General features: G+C 38.0%; 1 protein-coding gene across 2 annotated transcripts in view; it reads left to right on the top strand.

Annotated features, from left to right (window-relative positions):
* The window catches only part of Wbp2 (WW domain binding protein 2), a 58,500-nt gene extending 46,237 nt beyond the window's left edge, over window positions 1-12,263 (top strand). The window contains exons 6-7 of one of the 2 annotated variants that reach the window (XM_083136790.1): window positions 5,281-5,366; window positions 9,590-12,263. In XM_083136790.1, coding sequence (XP_082992916.1) covers window positions 5,281-5,366; window positions 9,590-9,637 — 134 coding nt within the window. In that variant the 3' untranslated portion in view covers window positions 9,638-12,263. The remainder of the gene's footprint in view (window positions 1-5,280; window positions 5,367-9,589) is intronic. The other variant, XM_083136791.1, reaches the window with a different exon arrangement.
* Window positions 12,264-16,974: the final 4,711 nt, after the last annotated feature.

Below are 16,974 nucleotides of genomic sequence, written 5' to 3'. Positions count from 1 at the left end.
CTGTGTGTGCAAGTTGATGGAATGCATGATCAACAAGGGTCTCACCTGGTTTTTGGAGGAAAACTCTTTGATGGGTAATTTTCAATATGGTTTTCGCTCCAACCGTTCCACACTGGACCATCTGGTTATTCAAAACTTTTTATCAGATCGTTTTTTCCGCGTACCTTTTGGGAACTCATTTCGGATGTTCATGAACAAGAGAAGGATGTCCCGCAGGGCAGCGTACTTAGTGTAACTCTGTTTGCCATAGCAGTGAACAGTGTTATGGCAAACATTCTTTCCCCTGTACATAGTCTATGTAGACGACCTCACGATCTTTTGTCACTCACGGAATCTCGCGTCAGCTTCTCGTCGACTCCAACTGACGATAAACCGTTTGGTTGAGTGGTCCTTCCAAACAGATTTCACCTTCTCATCCGAGAAATCCGTGTGTGTCCACTTTTGTCGTCAGCGTACATGTCATTTTGATCCTGACCTGTACATGGGGAAATCTCCCCTGTGCTTCGTGAATGAGGTCCGCTTCCTGGGCCTCATTTTCGATAAAAAATTAACATGGCTACCTCACCTTCACCATTTAAAGTTCTCTTGTCTTCGAGTTCTTAACCTTTTACGCATTTTAGCTCATACTTCTTGGGGTGCTGATAGGATAGTACTGCTCCGCCTGTACCGTTCACTCATCAGGTCAAAGCTCGACTACGGATGTGTTTTGTACTCGTCTGCCTGCCCATCTAGGCTTTGCACCCTAGACACCGTTCACCATGCTGGTATTTGTGTGTGCTCCGGTGCTTTCCGCACCAGTCCTATCGCCAGTTTGTATGTAGAGGCATCTGAGCCGTGGCTGGTAGTAAACTGCTTCCTCCATTTTTGCTTGATGCCCTCACATTCATCTTATCATACAGTCTCAGACGAGAGTAGGCTGGCAAGGTATCGGCTCCACCCTAGAGCAACTAGACCATTTGGTGTTCATGCAGACGAGATCCTGTCAGCACTTGGTGTTGACAGTAATCTTCTGCCTATCCCGACCTGGGAGTTTCCTGCACCTTCTATTGATTTTTCTCTGACTGCCCTTCCAAAGGCAGAAACACCAATGGTTGTATACCAGCAACGGTTTTTAGAACTTCGTGCGAAGCACCTTTTAATGTGTTTTACACGGATGGGTCCAAGACAGTCGAATCAGTTGGTTGCGCCTTCGTCCTAGACTCTCACAAGTTCCAGTTACTCGCTACATCCTGCCTGTTCCATCTATACGACAGAGTTGTACAACATTCTAAAGGCACTGGACTTGGCAGACGTCAATGGGCTGTAGAAAGTCCTTGTGTGCTGTGATTTGACCAGATTGTTGCAGTCTCTGGATTCGCCGTATTCCCGGCATCCGGTAGCACAACTCATATTCAGACGGCTTGTGTCCTTATCTGCAAGTGCCAATGTACACTTCTGTTGGGTCCCTAGCCACGTGGGCATCCAGGGGAACGAAGCAGCTGATGTTGCTGCCAACTCTGCTGATGCAGGTGGCGACGTCCTCGTCCGCCTTTTTTCAGCTAGCAACCTGCAGAATGTGTTCCGTTGTTGCGTTCTTGACACTTGGCGGGCCGAGTGGGATACAGAAACAGGGAACAAGCTTCACACTATTAAGCCCACCGTAGGTGCTTGGCGTTCCTCGTCCCGTCCCTCTCGGCGAGAAGAAGTTATTCTTACCCACATGCATATAGGACACAGATGTCTAACGCATGGTCACCTGCTGCAAGGGCTGGACCCTCCGTTGTGTCGTGTTTGTAATGTTGTATTAAACATTCGACACATTCTCGTTGAATGTGTTGATCTTGCTTACCTCTGGCAGACTTTTAACCTTTCTGGCTGTTTGTCATCCCTCTTGGGTGATGACAGCAGTATTTTATCAAATGTTTAGTTTTTTGCGAAGAGCGAGCTGGACTCTTCCACCGTCTGTAAGGAGGTTTTTAGTTTGTTTCTTCTGACTTTTTAATGTGTTGTGTTTGTCTCGTGCAGGTCTTTTTACAACCGTGCACTTTTAGTTTTTCCCCAAGGGGCTATTTACACCCCTTTTTAAGATTTGTCAGAATTTTAGATAAGAGGATATTTCGCTTATACATAGAAGGGTGCAAAATGGCCTTAAGTGCCGACGCACTGAGAAATTTTAAATCAATCAATCAATCGGATCCTAAGTGAAACTGTATATTCAGTCCCAGCTATCCTCTGGGCATAATGACGGCTCTTATTTGTTCATAATTTCTGCATTCATTCCGCTGTGAAACCGTGGTGCGGAATGATCTGTTCACCCGGTGATGTCACACTTTCGTCAAGGACTACATGATCAGGTATGGCCCCAGCCTTCTCCTTCTAATAGTCTTGGGTTAGAATAGGGTTTTAGAAAGCCAGGGCTCTAGGTTCAAATCCTGATTATGAAGTTGATACGTTCATGCGCCTGTCTGTATTTTTATACTATTAAATGTATTATTATATTTATTAATAACTTAATAATACTCAGCGGTGAAGGATGAGACTCGGTGAAGTACACAGACTCCTCTCAGGTACAGGGATAGTGTTAGGCAAAGACATTATTCATAGAACAGAGAAATAAAACCGCATTACTGCAGTATGTATAAACTGAAAGGTTTTATTCTTTATTTATTGCAATTATAATGCAAATATACTGGAGACGAAAGTAAGGAATTTGCTTTGTCCATGAATTGACTCAACTAAAACTCATAAACTCAATGCGTGACTATCGGCATGCCTATGATCACATAGACCTAGCTTGCGCCCCGAACTACCACACCAAGAGATATGCAATAATAATGGCCAATATTTGCTCTTTAGCCTTTTATTTCCAAATTATTCCTTAGGCTAGCTTTATTATTTAACGTAGAATGGTTGCAGTATTGTGCATATCAATGCGTGGCTATCAGGGTACCTATGATCACATAGGCCTAGCTTGCGCCCCGAACTACCATACCAAGAAGTATGCACAACACCGAGGAGTTCCTTTTAAGTTTAAAAGCTTCGTCGATCCGTGGCGAAAGTGTGATATTTCTTACGCAATATCCTCGCTTTTATACTATTTCGAGAACGCAGATTCAAGTACGGATGAATCACTCACTATTTACGAAAAGATGCTACCAACAAAACTGACATCTATGCATGTTTAGAAATACAAATTCGTATAGTGCACACTCTCAAACAAAGATACATTAAACTACTCATAATAGAGCATAAAATACAATAAACATTAAACAAAAGATATACATTAGAAACAAAGTGCACTATTACATATAATAACACAACATTTACGTGTCCTTTCATAAAAGTATAATATATGAGTGACATATTTTAAAGTTGTGACGTCACATAAAAATATGTATCATATCATCGTGATCACATTATCATGTTTATTTTTATATTTTATTAATTTACCATTCATACTTATTCTCATAATTTACCAAGAGAGGTAGAAATCATTGTAAGTTAATGATAAGAGGTTAAAATATACACATCTGTATATTGATCTAATAGCTATTTGTTCAATTATTTCAAAACTAAATTTGTTCTTTGCACATCTTGTCCATTCAGTTGACTAAGGCTGGGAATTTATTTTATTCTTGCTTTTTACAAAGTAAATATGAACTGTATTAGAAATGTGGTCCTGAGTTCGATACCCGGTGAAAGCACATAGTGTTTCAGATCCCACTTTAAACTTTAACCCAGTCCTGATTAGCCTATCTGTGCATAAAGTGGACTTAAAACAAAAATTCAAACAACAACTCCCCATGGGGATGGCAATTAAATTAATATGTATAAAGTAGCCCTTACTTTTGTTTCAAATATACGAGCATGTAATCCCAGTCTGTTAAAAGATGATCCAACATCATTGTGATGTATTATTTGATGTTAATAGTAATGTATCAGCATTAAAAGAGATGTGTAACATACATGATCTCACAGTAGTCACTGACTTGATTCTCTGTAAGGTTTCATGTCTTGATCAGGGATCGTGAAAACAGTTGGAGAGTTACTTGACAGGATGTAGCATGTCTTGGTCTAGAGACAAAGTAATTGTATCTATTTTAGGGATGGCCAAATCTAGATAAAATTTTATCTGGATATCCGATAATATTCTGTCAGGTTTCAAATATCTGGATATCAGATATTTGGGTTATCCAAATGTGTTCATTATTTGTACAGTTTTATCAATTATCCTATTTACGGGGTATCGACATAACATATTATTTTATTCACCATTTTCATATTTCACTGTACAGATTTTCTACCAATCCGTCATCAAATCTGTTCCGTCCAGATGTCTGTACTATCTGGATATTCAGATTATCTGTTGCATCAGAAACTGATATCGGATAATTTGAAATTCTGATATCCGTTAACTGAATTTTGTGGCCATTGCTAATTTATTTGGTTTGAGATATTATTTATCTGATTTGGTAACCTATGGAGTAAGGAATGTTGTTGAGTGAGTGTATGGAAGTTCCTGTGTGGAAAGTTTGTTCCGTGTTTTATGTCCAGGCACTCTTGAGGGAAAGTTTGGGGACTGGGATGATACATTTTTACTTTTCCATTAATGATCTAATGATCATATTTAGTAATTCCATATCTGCAAATTATGTATGAGAGTTTGGGATAGTGATGCATAAGTTTTCAAGGAGAGCTCTGTCGGGTAGGTGCTTCAAGGCTGTTACTTTGTGTATGAAATGGTGGAGTGGAGAAAGCACCCTTTATTTTAGAGATATGGGAACGAACAGCCATGTCCCAGATGGGTGAACAATACTTTAGAAAGGGGGACATGAATGTCTTGAAGTATACGGAAAGTACTTTTGCATTACTCATTTCTGTGAATCTGGACTGTAGGCTATGCATGTAATTTGAATACTTTCTTTCAGATTAATATTACTATCTATTGCCAATATTATTTGAAGTTGAATAATGTGTATCGATGGTTTTTTGACTTGAATATTTGCTGTAATTTTAGTGTGTATCATTACATTCAGAAGTTACTGTATTTGTAACGAAGCATCAGACTCAAATATGTGCTTTATAACAAAATAAAACGCATTGTCCGTGGTCACATTTTGATTTCATAATTACGTTCATTAACATGTCATTTTAAATGTTAATTTCATGAAAGATTTAACTCTTACATTATCATGGTCAGTGGTTTTGAGTGTTCGGATTGATAGTTGTCCATTTTTTCTTCTGATTCTAAATGAATCAACTTTGGTTCACATTTACACCACTCACTCGTTTCCTTTTCAGATCTAAAAGCAGCGGAAGCTGCACAGAGCGCATATTACGATCCAAACAAACCACAGTGTGCTTATGTACCACCACCAGCATATTATGTAAGTAGTCCTTAGTTCTTTTTTTTTTTCATGCATATGAATTTTTCTTCCATATTTCTCTCATGCTGCCAAGACATAATTTTTTGTGGTATTCCATTGAAAATAGGTCCAGCATGTTCTTCAGTTATAAGATTTATGTTTTCTTTGTGTATATTTATTACTACTTTTGTGCAACTTGTTTAAAACTTCACATGCAACCTTGACATAACCACAAACTTCTGGATATACATCTTAACCCTTAAACGCATGAATTATTTTTTGTTAATTTCTTTGTTGTTTTTAGTCTAATATCTGGAATGTACTAATAAGTGATTTTGAATCATTTTTTGAAAATATTAATTCTCCCTTTTCAAAACATGCCCCTTTAACATATGGTAACGCTATGCGTTCACCCCTACAAATTGATTTATTATTGAAAACTTGCAAATTTTTTAATTTACCTTAAAATTAATTTCAAAATTTGAATATTGTTTAAATAATACAAATATTACAGATCGACTGTACATTAATCTCACATTTTCTGAGCTAAAGGTGCTCAGGTATCTATTTAGTAAATAATGATTACCCTATATTCACATATTGTTTATCATTCTTGAATATTCACTTGTCATAGAAACTTTGTATTGAGTTGAATTGAAGTTTTAAGTCCACTTTATGCACAGAATAGCTAATCGGTACTGGAACCAACGTGCCATGTACTTCCACAGTGTATCAAACCCAGACCCCTCAATTACAAGATGATGACGTTACACTATGCCATCGGGGAGGCCCTTGTCATAGAAACGTATGAAACATGGAACGCGAAGTCCAACTACATATCTGACATGTTCAATGCAAACACTACTGGTGGACCAACAGCATACCACACATCTTTCAAAATCTTCCTTTGTGTTGTAATGGGCTGCCAAGCTCCCTTAGGTGCAACACGAAATGATGTCATATAGTTTTGAGCGATATCCATCCAAATTCAAGCTGTGAGAATTATTGTCTCGGAAATTCATGCAGCGTATGGATGAGAGGGGCTGCAGTCTTTCTGAATTTGTTTTCAATGTCAGTGGAATATTCTTATACTCTTGTCTTGATAGATATCAAAACGAAAGAGGTATCCACGGAAGGTTTTCAAGCACCAAGCAGGCTTTATAACCAAATCTTTTAGGTTTACCTGTAATAAATAGCTTGCACGAAAGTTTTCCATAATACGGGATCCCAGACTCAACAAGGCTGAGCTACTGTTCAGGTACAAAATGTTCTATGAAATGGTCATCTATTATCTCTTTCCCCTCACATCAATGATGCTACGAAGTTAGCGAAAATTTTGAATTTTTCTACTGTCCGGTCCTTTTACCTTCTTTGATTTTTACTTAGCCCTTTTGGCCCTCCTTGCTTTTATCCATTACTATTATTTTATTATATTTATTATTATTATTATTATTTACGTTATTATTAAAATACAATATAAATTATAGGCAATAGAAATAAATAAACCATGCAAAAGATGAGAAAAGCCTTCACAACTTAAACATCTTGCTTTACATGCAATAATGAAAGAATAAATGAAGTAATTATTGAAAATGCCTGTAGCTACTGTATCTGCATAGCGTTACCATATGGTAACATCACCGTTATGAGCAAAAATAGAGCAAGTGATGCAAATTCATGAACAGAAAACTTCATAAGTTTTTAATTACATGTGTTTACTAAATGCTGAAAACATTCAGAACTACATAATGAAAGACAATCAGATAAAATCACTATACTTTACTTTCCAGGGTATGATATATTGAATAAAATAATCAAAGGTCAAAACAAATACATCCACTCACAACAATGCTATTACCTGGACCAAAACAAATGGTCTCTAATGTTATGCTTCCTAGAGCGACTTCTGTCACTACTTTTGCCTACACACTCAATATAAACAAGCCTCTAGCATATGGTAACACTGTGCATTTAAGGGTTAAGGGAAATAAGAATAGATATGAATTACTAACAAAGCTGCAAATTATTAAATGGTTTGAATTCCTTCATTTTTTCAAAACCAAATTTCCAAATTTAAAAGCAAATGTTGTTTTATCAAATCCAAACTTCTGAGTAAATCCCATATAATTTGATTCAGCATCTTCAACGCTGTACAGTATTGTAGAAATTATTCACAAAATTAACTAAATGTTAACTATTCATTTACAGTAGACAAAGAAAATTTGTAGCCTTGAAACATGCCTGTGTAAATGGTTGGTGACGTAACTGAACAGTCTGCTGGAGATCATAAGTGCAATCTCTGGCCAGGAAAGGTTGTGTATATTTATTTTTATTTTCTGTTGTATTCTTAAAAGATTTTCTGCTCAGAATTCACTGCTTGAAATTGAATCCAGGATGTGCTATTTGAATGTTAACTGCAGGATAGACTAGCTGATTTTGAATGCAAAATTTGCTATCTATATCCCTCCAAACAAGATTGTTTAGCTGTTTTCCCTCCAACCAAGATTGACTAGCCGTTTTTCCTCTATCCAAGATTCACTAGCCATTTTCCCCTCTATCAAGGATTGACTAGCCGTTTTCCCTCTAACCAAGATTGGCTAGCTGTTTCCATCTCCAGCCAAGAATGGCGTTGGCATCCCCATGGCCGAGTGGTTCGTATATCATGCTATGATGCCAGGGGTCCCGGGGTGGAATCCTGGCCTAAGCATGGATGTTTGTGAGTGTCCATTCATGAATTTCATCATGCCATCACTCATCCCCATCTTCGCAAATTAGCCAAAAGTGGCACAAAAAGCAAAGTAAAATAAATCAAATCAACCAATCAATCCAAGATTGGAGTTTCCCTCTCCAACCAAGATTGGCTAGCAGCTTCCCTTTCCAGCCAAGATCAGCTGGCTAGCAGCTTCCCCTCTCCAGCCAAGATTGGCTAGCAGCTTCCCCTTTCCAGCCAAGATTGGCTAGCAGCTTCCCTCTCCAGCCAAGATTTGCTGGCTAGCAGCTTCCCTCTCCAGCCAAGATTTGCTGGCTAGCAGCTTCCCTCTCCAGCCAAGATTTGCTGGCTAGCAGCTTCCCTCTCCAGCCAAGATTTGCTGGCTAGCAGCTTCCCTCTCCAGCCAAGATTTGCTGGCTAGCAGCTTCCCTCTCCAGCCAAGATTTGCTGGCTAGCAGCTTCCCTCTCCAGCCAAGATTTGCTGGCTAGCAGCTTCCCTCTCCAGCCAAGATTTGCTGGCTAGCAGCTTCCCTCTCCAGCCAAGATTTGCTGGCTAGCAGCTTCCCTCTCCAGCCAAGATTTGCTGGCTAGCAACTTCCCTCTCCCGCCAAGATTTGCTGGCTAGCAACTTCCCTCTCCCGCCAAGATTTGCTGGCTAGCAACTTCCCTCTCCCGCCAAGATTTGCTGGCTAGCAGCTTCCCTCTCCCGCCAAGATTTGCTGGCTAGCAGCTTCCCTCTCCCGCCAAGATTTGCTGGCTAGCAGCTTCCCTCTCCAGCCAAGATTTGCTGGCTAGCAGCTTCCCTCTCCAGCCAAGATTTGCTGGCTAGCAGCTTCCCTCTCCAGCCAAGATTGGCTGGCTAGCAGCTTCCCTCTCCAGCCAAGATTGGCTGGCTAGCAGCTTCCCTCTCCAGCCAAGATTGGCTGGCTAGCAGCTTCCCTCTCCAGCCAAGATTGGCTGGCTAGCAGCTTCCCTCTCCAGCCAAGATTGGCTGGCTAGCAGCTTCCCTCTCCAGCCAAGATTGGCTGGCTAGCAGCTTCCCTCTCCAGCCAAGATTGGCTGGCTAGCAGCTTCCCTCTCCAGCCAAGATTGGCTGGCTAGCAGCTTCCCTCTCCAGCCAAGATTGGCTGGCTAGCAGCTTCCCTCTCCAGCCAAGATTGGCTGGCTAGCAGCTTCCCTCTCCAGCCAAGATTGGCTGGCTAGCAGCTTCCCCCTCCAGCCAAGATTTGCTGGCTAGCAGCTTCCCCCTCCAGCCAAGATTGGCTGGCTAGCAGCTTCCCTCTCCAGCCAAGATTTGCTGGCCAGCAGCTTCCCTCTCCAGCCAAGATTGGCTGGCTAGCTTCTTCCCTCTCCAGCTAAGGCATGGGCACTCTATTGTATTTATGCAACAGGTAAGGAAATGTGAAAAACATACTCTGCAGTTACTTTTTGATTTGTAGTTATTTTGCTTCTTTTTTTTTTATTTAAATCATTGATTGCTTCCCTTATTTTCTAGGAAGTCATTTAACTAACATTTTTGTTCTTTCCCTTGTAGGAGTCCCCTCCCACATACCAAGAGGCTATCAATAAAAAGGAGCAGTAGAACACCAGGTGGAGCTCACAAGAGTGTGGATAAATTGTTTGATCAGCGACCTAAGTGTGATTCTTATATATTCTATCGATTAAAGTGAAACCTGGAACTTAATTCAAATGATCTTCTCTCATATGTTTTGAAAAATAGATTCTAGGAACCAACATAAGGTGCTATGTCACATGTATTATAATCCAGTTACATATTTTTTTTCTTCTTTTCTTTTTATTCATCCCTCTTTCTCATGCCAAAGCTTGCAAGAAATTTTTTATGTCATGTTCCGAGGATCATTGTCAAAATCGGCACAGTGTATTTGCCAAGGGCAATTATTAAGACTGTATGTTTGAAAGTACGTTAGTTGTTGAGAGATTGATACATATTTTTACAAAATAAATAAATGTTATTAGTATTGCATGTTTGTTATGTAGTTGCAGCAAGTAATGCATAATTTTTTATGTGTATATTTTGGTGGTGCAGTAATACAAAGTGTTAATGTAATTTGGGGACAAAAGTTGAAAATCAAAATTCCTAGAAATGATGTTAACTTAAAATAATACTTGTGATAAATAAGACTCTTTATGGGCACGATATAAGCACATAGTATTTATATCCAGTGCTATGCTGATCATATAATAAGGGGAGTGCTATGTATATTAGTGACAATACAGTGAATTGCATCTACTTCAAGCAGGTACTAGATCTTCATAATTATGTTAGAAAGTAAGGTTAGACTTGGTGTGGATAATGATTCAACTTTGTAATGTTATAATCATAATTTTCATTTCATTGAATTATAACAGCTATTTGTTTAGCCCCGTAAAATGAAATTGTCGTAATTGAAACAGATGTACATTCATATTGTCATTTGATAACATTATTTATACACAGTTTCTTTTTTAATCAGAACATTGCATGTAATGCTGTTAGAAGTTAAATTGAAATTTGAACTTTAAATCCAGTGTGATCATCATGGTTACTTATAATTATCTTATACAATGCAATCTTAACTATATGCTGTGTGTATTCAGTATTTTAGGTTTCATTTTCGAATGCCTATGCTTTTTCCAATTTCAGATTAATAATCTTGTACTGCATCAAATATAGTTTTGTGTTTATCTTCCAGTATGTGATATTCTGTACAATAAATATGCAGAAACTGCCAGTATAGAAATATAGGGATGAGGGAAAATGTGCATATCTTGAGAAGCCCAGTTCATATTTGATATATTACTTTTTCACTTTCATGTTTGGGTTGTAAGATTTGCTATAAACAAGGACTTATTATGTAATACACACGTATTCTTTCTAATTGCTTGAACACATACTTAAATCAGCTGATTTGCAAGAATGGTGAAGAAAGACAAACCAATGTTAATAAAGCAATGCTAGATACGATCATTTATTGTTTACATTTTAGCCAATATAAACACACTTTTTACTTTTGATATAAATTTCACAGTACTACATGACTTTCTGTGTTTGTCAGTCTACGAGCCTGATCATCTATTTCTAACTAACATTTAGCAAGAGCCTTTGTTTAATACTAAACATCCTGAAAACCTGATGAAATTATAGAAAAACATTAAGGCCAATGATTAGAGAATTTATTATGGTATTAACAATGAAATTAGCATTAAATTTATAATTAAATTACTTTTAAGGCATCAGTCATACAGATGATATATTTAAAAAGACAGAAGATGCTTGTGGTTGGCTTTATTAAAAAATTATGTCCATGGAACAATGATATCTACAAAAATACATAAATACCAACTATTATATTGCAATTAAAAGTTGCACTTCTGTCAATCCTGTAATGACAACAGCTCATTAACACAGAAATATTATATATTCAATTGTCTGGAGTGTGTGTACAAAAAAATTATTTGCAGATATATCAGTGAAAAAAATTACTTCCGTTAATAATTTTATTCTATATTTTCAGCATGCTGATTTATTCCTCATTATCAAGCACTTTATTCCTGAATTAATGGTTGAGGTATAAGGGTAAAAGTGTATCTAGCATGAATATATAATTGATCATATCTGAACTATGTGAGATAAGTGAGCAGTTCTGGAGTAAAACTTGATTAACCAATACTCCCTTCAAAATCAAGTTTAGGTTGCATGCAGTTGCTGCACTGTAGTTGAACAAAGTTCGTTCTGTAACCTGTAACTGGCAGAAACATATTGGAGCATGTCGTTAAACCACAAGCTACAACGCAACAAACTTTCACTTGCATTTTTCTCTGTTTCAAACACACATAACCAAGTTTTACTCCCATGCTGCTCAATTGATAGGTGTTTTTTTTTTCAGTACATGGGCTGCATAGTACATTAGTGCAAAACTTGCCTAGTTAGCTGATTCTCGATCCTTATGATAAACATAAAAATTTTGAGACATCATAAATTCTGTTCCGAATTTGCATTTGTTTATGCTTGAGTCCATCACACTGCTTTCAGTATGTGGTTTGTTTTACTTCAAATTGTAAATTTGTGTTAAGTTTTATAATATATTGTGTGTAAAGTATGTAGTGTAATATATGCATGTATAATATTTGCTGGCATAAGGTCAGTATATTCCATGAAAAGCCCCAAAATCTTACACCATATTGTAAATAAAGTATTTGGTTAAGTAGCAAGCTGTATCTTTCACCCTAAATATTTTCAGTTACAAAAACTGAAGAAAAAAAGAAACCCTTTGTGCTATCCTCTTCTTTATATGTCCATCTATCTTTTCATTTCAATTGTCAGTCTCTCAGAAACTACCAGTGCTACAAATATGAAATTTAGTGTACTGAGACTAGGATTTCCAGACGTCCTCTTTTTTCCCCCTTCTCCATTCCAAGTTTCAAACTTCTATCACCAGGAGTTGTTGAACTAGAGCAAGGAAAATGGCAGCATGTAACAATACCATGTCGGTGGACCTGAAATAGCATGTGGTGACTAGAGTTTCTAACTGCAGAAACTGTGTCCCCAATTGACATTCATCGGAGAACGATGGCTTTTTTATGGCAATGAATGTTCATGCTCACAATGAAGAATCCTGTCAAGGAACTCAATATGTGTAACAAAGAACTTCTTGAGAGTTAAGAGTTTTAATTGTGAGCATGCACACAGCCCATCATCATGCAGTACTGATGTTACACATTCATCCCCATAGAAAGCCTTCATTCTCCGATGAATGTCAATTGGGGCAAATTTTCTGCAGTTAGAAACTCGTCACCACACACTGTTTCAGGTGCACAGACATAGTATTGTTACGTGCTGCCATTTTCCTCACTCTAGTTCAGCAACACCTGTCTACAAAACCCAAAAGCGAAACGTACACACCTTTGCGCGGCACAATTACAAAAGAGATAGAAAAGTCATAAATTAGAAAATGAACAGTGACAAACTTCCGCCACTACAACACCAATGGCTAAACAATGCTCGGACTCAATCCAAAGACTACAAGATCACACAAAGTCCTACAGAGCACAGCCACGTTGCACGGAACAAAAGAACATATTACTCAACTTGATAGACATTGACATAATAATCCACTTGAAAGTTTGAAACTTGGAATGGTGAAGGGCGAAAGTCTGACGAGTACAATGCATGTTTGCTCAAAATCCTAAATGTCTTTACACCATCACAAAAAAAATTGGAGGCATTACTTTTCAGCATGCCCTCATACATACAATGGAACCTCAATTTTATGTTTTTCAGGGAACCAAGATGAATAAACTTAAAATACAGGAAAATTTAAAATCAAGGTTCCACTGTATATCTTCTGCTGGGCCAAAGTTTTGGGATCGCATTCTGTTGATGTCACTGTTCGAGTGGAATTTTGTGCTTTGGAGTGTGTACCTACAAAGTGTTTCCCATTCTTATTCAATATTTTGATGATAAAGCATAGGGTATACAGAACAAAATTGCTCAACTGAAAACCACCACAAATAAAATGTCTGGAACCATGTTAGGTTATGTTTAGGAAATTGTGTATCATATTATTTCAAGTTATGTTAAGTGCTGAACATTTGCCATTCCAGGTCATAATGCAACTTTTGTGTATTTTCATTAATATCAGCACAATGGATTTAGGAGAGAAGTAAAAGTTTTCATAATGGTTCAGTAAAATTGGAAAGAATGTGAACGTTCAGTTTCCTAAATATATTTTGACAACCTGATTTTTTAGAAAAATTGCTTCTTCAAAAATACAGCTGAAAACACACGTAGTAAGAAGTGCATTGTTTAGTATTGATTATAAGTTAGGGAATTTTGTACGTAAGCAATCATGACAAAATCATTATTTCTTAAAACTCGGTGTATCAATTTTACACAATTTGCTATAGAGTAGTGTGCGAGACCACTTTTGCTTCCCCGTACTCGTTAGTCTTTCCCACCGTCCAAACGTATTCAATGGAATATCATTTTAATGTAGAGAGACATAAGTGTAAAATATCCATCTTGGTAGTTTCAGCCCACAGTAATTTTTCATTTTCATGTATCACTGGGTATTTATAAGATAGATTAAAACTACCCTTTTAACATGGAAGATAATGGCTATGTTTACTTGAGTTCCAATTTCACCGAGTTTTTTACTTCACGATCCATATTTAAGGGCCTACTACCGCAGACAAATTAATGTTATACGTGTACTACTGGGCTTCGAGTGTCTACCACTTGTTTTGCCTATTCAAGTGAATAAGCTCCCAATTTTGTACACTATCTAGCATTGTCCATGTGAAGTAATTAACACTCAAGCGAAATGCTCTCTCTCTAGCACTAATTTGCTATAATTGGCTCTCGAGCAAAATGCTCTCTCTAGCACTAATTTGCTATAATTGGCTTTTGAGCAAAATGCTCTCTCTCTAGCACTAATTTGCTAACATATTTACTAATGTGTGCAATTCATCTTCCACAGCTGCTCGTAACTCATGCATTGTGCGATATCGGTTATTTATGACTTGCCATTTATGAACCCCCAAATATGAGGGGCCAGGCTAAGGAAGCTGGGTAATCTTCATATCCGCTTCTAATCCACTGACTGAGAAAGAGTCTTATTCAGGTAACACTTGCAACGCAAAGTGTGTCGGAACATGGTGCAGAATTAGGCTGTGCTACAAAAATGACTGTCTCCATACCAATGTTCCGGACTCTTGAAACTATCAAGTATGTGTTCATATCAATTATTCAACCATGATCACCATAGTGTCAAAAATAAAGGGGAGGGGGGTACACCCACTTTGTGACCACCCTGTAGCTCAGAGTAGCGTAAATTAAGTCTGGTTGTGAGAGAAAACAATCAGTCTAAAGTGGCCTGGTGTATCTCGGAAACTAAACTAGCAAGTGTAAAGATCTAACATGCTCTAAACTAGGAAGTGCAAGTTTAATGCAACAAACAGGACTTCAATAGTCCCATCTGTCGATGTAAGCAAAGCACAGCGGCACCCCGTTTTTATGTTCCTTCATTGTGCATATCATTTTTCTGATATCTATGAAGCAAAAATGTTATATATATTATCTCTGATTATACAGTTTCCCACATTATTTCAGCCACAGTCCACAAAAAAATGTAAATTCGAGGCATCACTGTAAAACTAGAAATGCAACCCGAATTACATTTATTGCTATATTCAGTTTAAATTCAACCTCAAGTACAGAGCTCCTTTCTATGAACGATTGATGAAATGTACACAATATTACCATACTCACAAGGCAATGACCTTGAAAACACATTTTTATTATGTCCAGCAGATTCTCATTCCTTTCTGACTCCCATAGCCTTAGATCCTCAATATCTATTTTTAAGAGCCAAATAAGATATTTCCTATCGAGCACAATCAGCTTAAATGTAAAATGCATATCAACTGCAGGAGTGGACACTGAAATCCTTCAACACACTAAAATGCAATACACCAAATATTTACGAAATGAGATGCATCTGTCTTTGAATTATCCCCTCAGTTATAGAAATCACAGAAAATTTATTTATTCTGCTTTAAATATTTGAGTAGCAAAAATTTACTTCTTTACACAGGAATAAACTTCATAATCTCACAACTATAAATGTGCTATTATAAGTGAAATGTTAATTTTGTGTAATGAGTGTAGTTTCTTTAATCAAATTTAAGTTTTTATTCACCAGTTTAACCATGCAATGCCATTTCATATACCACTTTCGATTCCAAAATATGCCCAGTTTTTGTACTGAAATCTTAATCTTATATTCACCACAAATACATGGCTCTATTTAATTAATATCAATGATAAATGTAGACGTAGTGCTGGAGAAGGCTGCCACAACCTTAACTTCGACATGGAAAATAAGGTGAAATAAATAAATATATAGATCAATAAAAAAAATCCATGCAATTTATTTTAAAAAAATTTGTATGAAATGATCCTCTAAGTATTAAAATCCACTCAGAAAAACCAAATGAAAGGAGTTCAACGTTCCTCGGGTGAGTCTGCAGAGGTGCAAACCAACTAGCTTGGCAACAATCAATCAGTAGCACCAAACTCGCTGCAAAGTTTTGCCCATCATGCTAACTTTTTCTCCAGCGATGGCATGAGACACTATTTCAATCAGGGTTCGGGAAAAAGTACACTGTCTAAAGTTAGAGAAAGTTTAATGACTGTAGGTGGATACACTTATAGCAAGTGTAAATGGTGTAAGTTTAGCACACGCCCATGTAGGACGTTACACTCTCTTGGCCAATATTCTGCCACACAATGGGTGGAGAAGGGCTTCCGTAAACTGGGAACACTGCTACTGTTGTCCTCTGCAGTCGTAACCATAGCTCCAACACATTAGGGATGTGCAGTCCTTTACTTGTGCCGACTTCTGTAGCTGCAGGCTTTTTACAGGGAACTGCTGGCTTTTGGGGGAACAAGGGCATCATCTATTAAGGCCACCCTCACGATAACCGTCGTACTTTATCTGACGTGTAATTTTAGTCAAAGCTACACCCTGACCCTTGTCGTATACAGCCTAAGAAAGCCCAGCACCTTTCGGTGTGGTTTAAGCAGTAAACAGCAATGCCTGTACTTACAATTACCATTCCGTTTACGCTTTACACCCAGCATTAATGATAACAGGGTACACAACAGTAAACCTTATGAGTGGTTGCCTAGTAACCCAATGCCTCAATCCCCAGGTAGGGTACCGCTGGTGGATAATGGAGAGTGGGTCCTCTCACCCTAAAGTGGAGTTTGTTTCTCTTGCCAACAAGCATAGTGGGATCCCTCTCGCTCATAAGCGGAGTGGTGACTTCTCTCACCTGAAGGTGGAGTGGGTTCTCTTGCCCATGGACAGAGTTCAACCTCTCTCGCCTGTAGGCGGAGTGCAATTTTTCTTCCAG

This window comes from Lepisma saccharinum, chromosome 15 (assembly GCF_977018435.1).
Source record: "Lepisma saccharinum chromosome 15, izLepSacc3.1, whole genome shotgun sequence".
Lineage (NCBI taxonomy): Eukaryota > Metazoa > Arthropoda > Insecta > Zygentoma > Lepismatidae > Lepisma > Lepisma saccharinum.
This window is presented reverse-complemented; position numbering and strand designations above follow the sequence as displayed.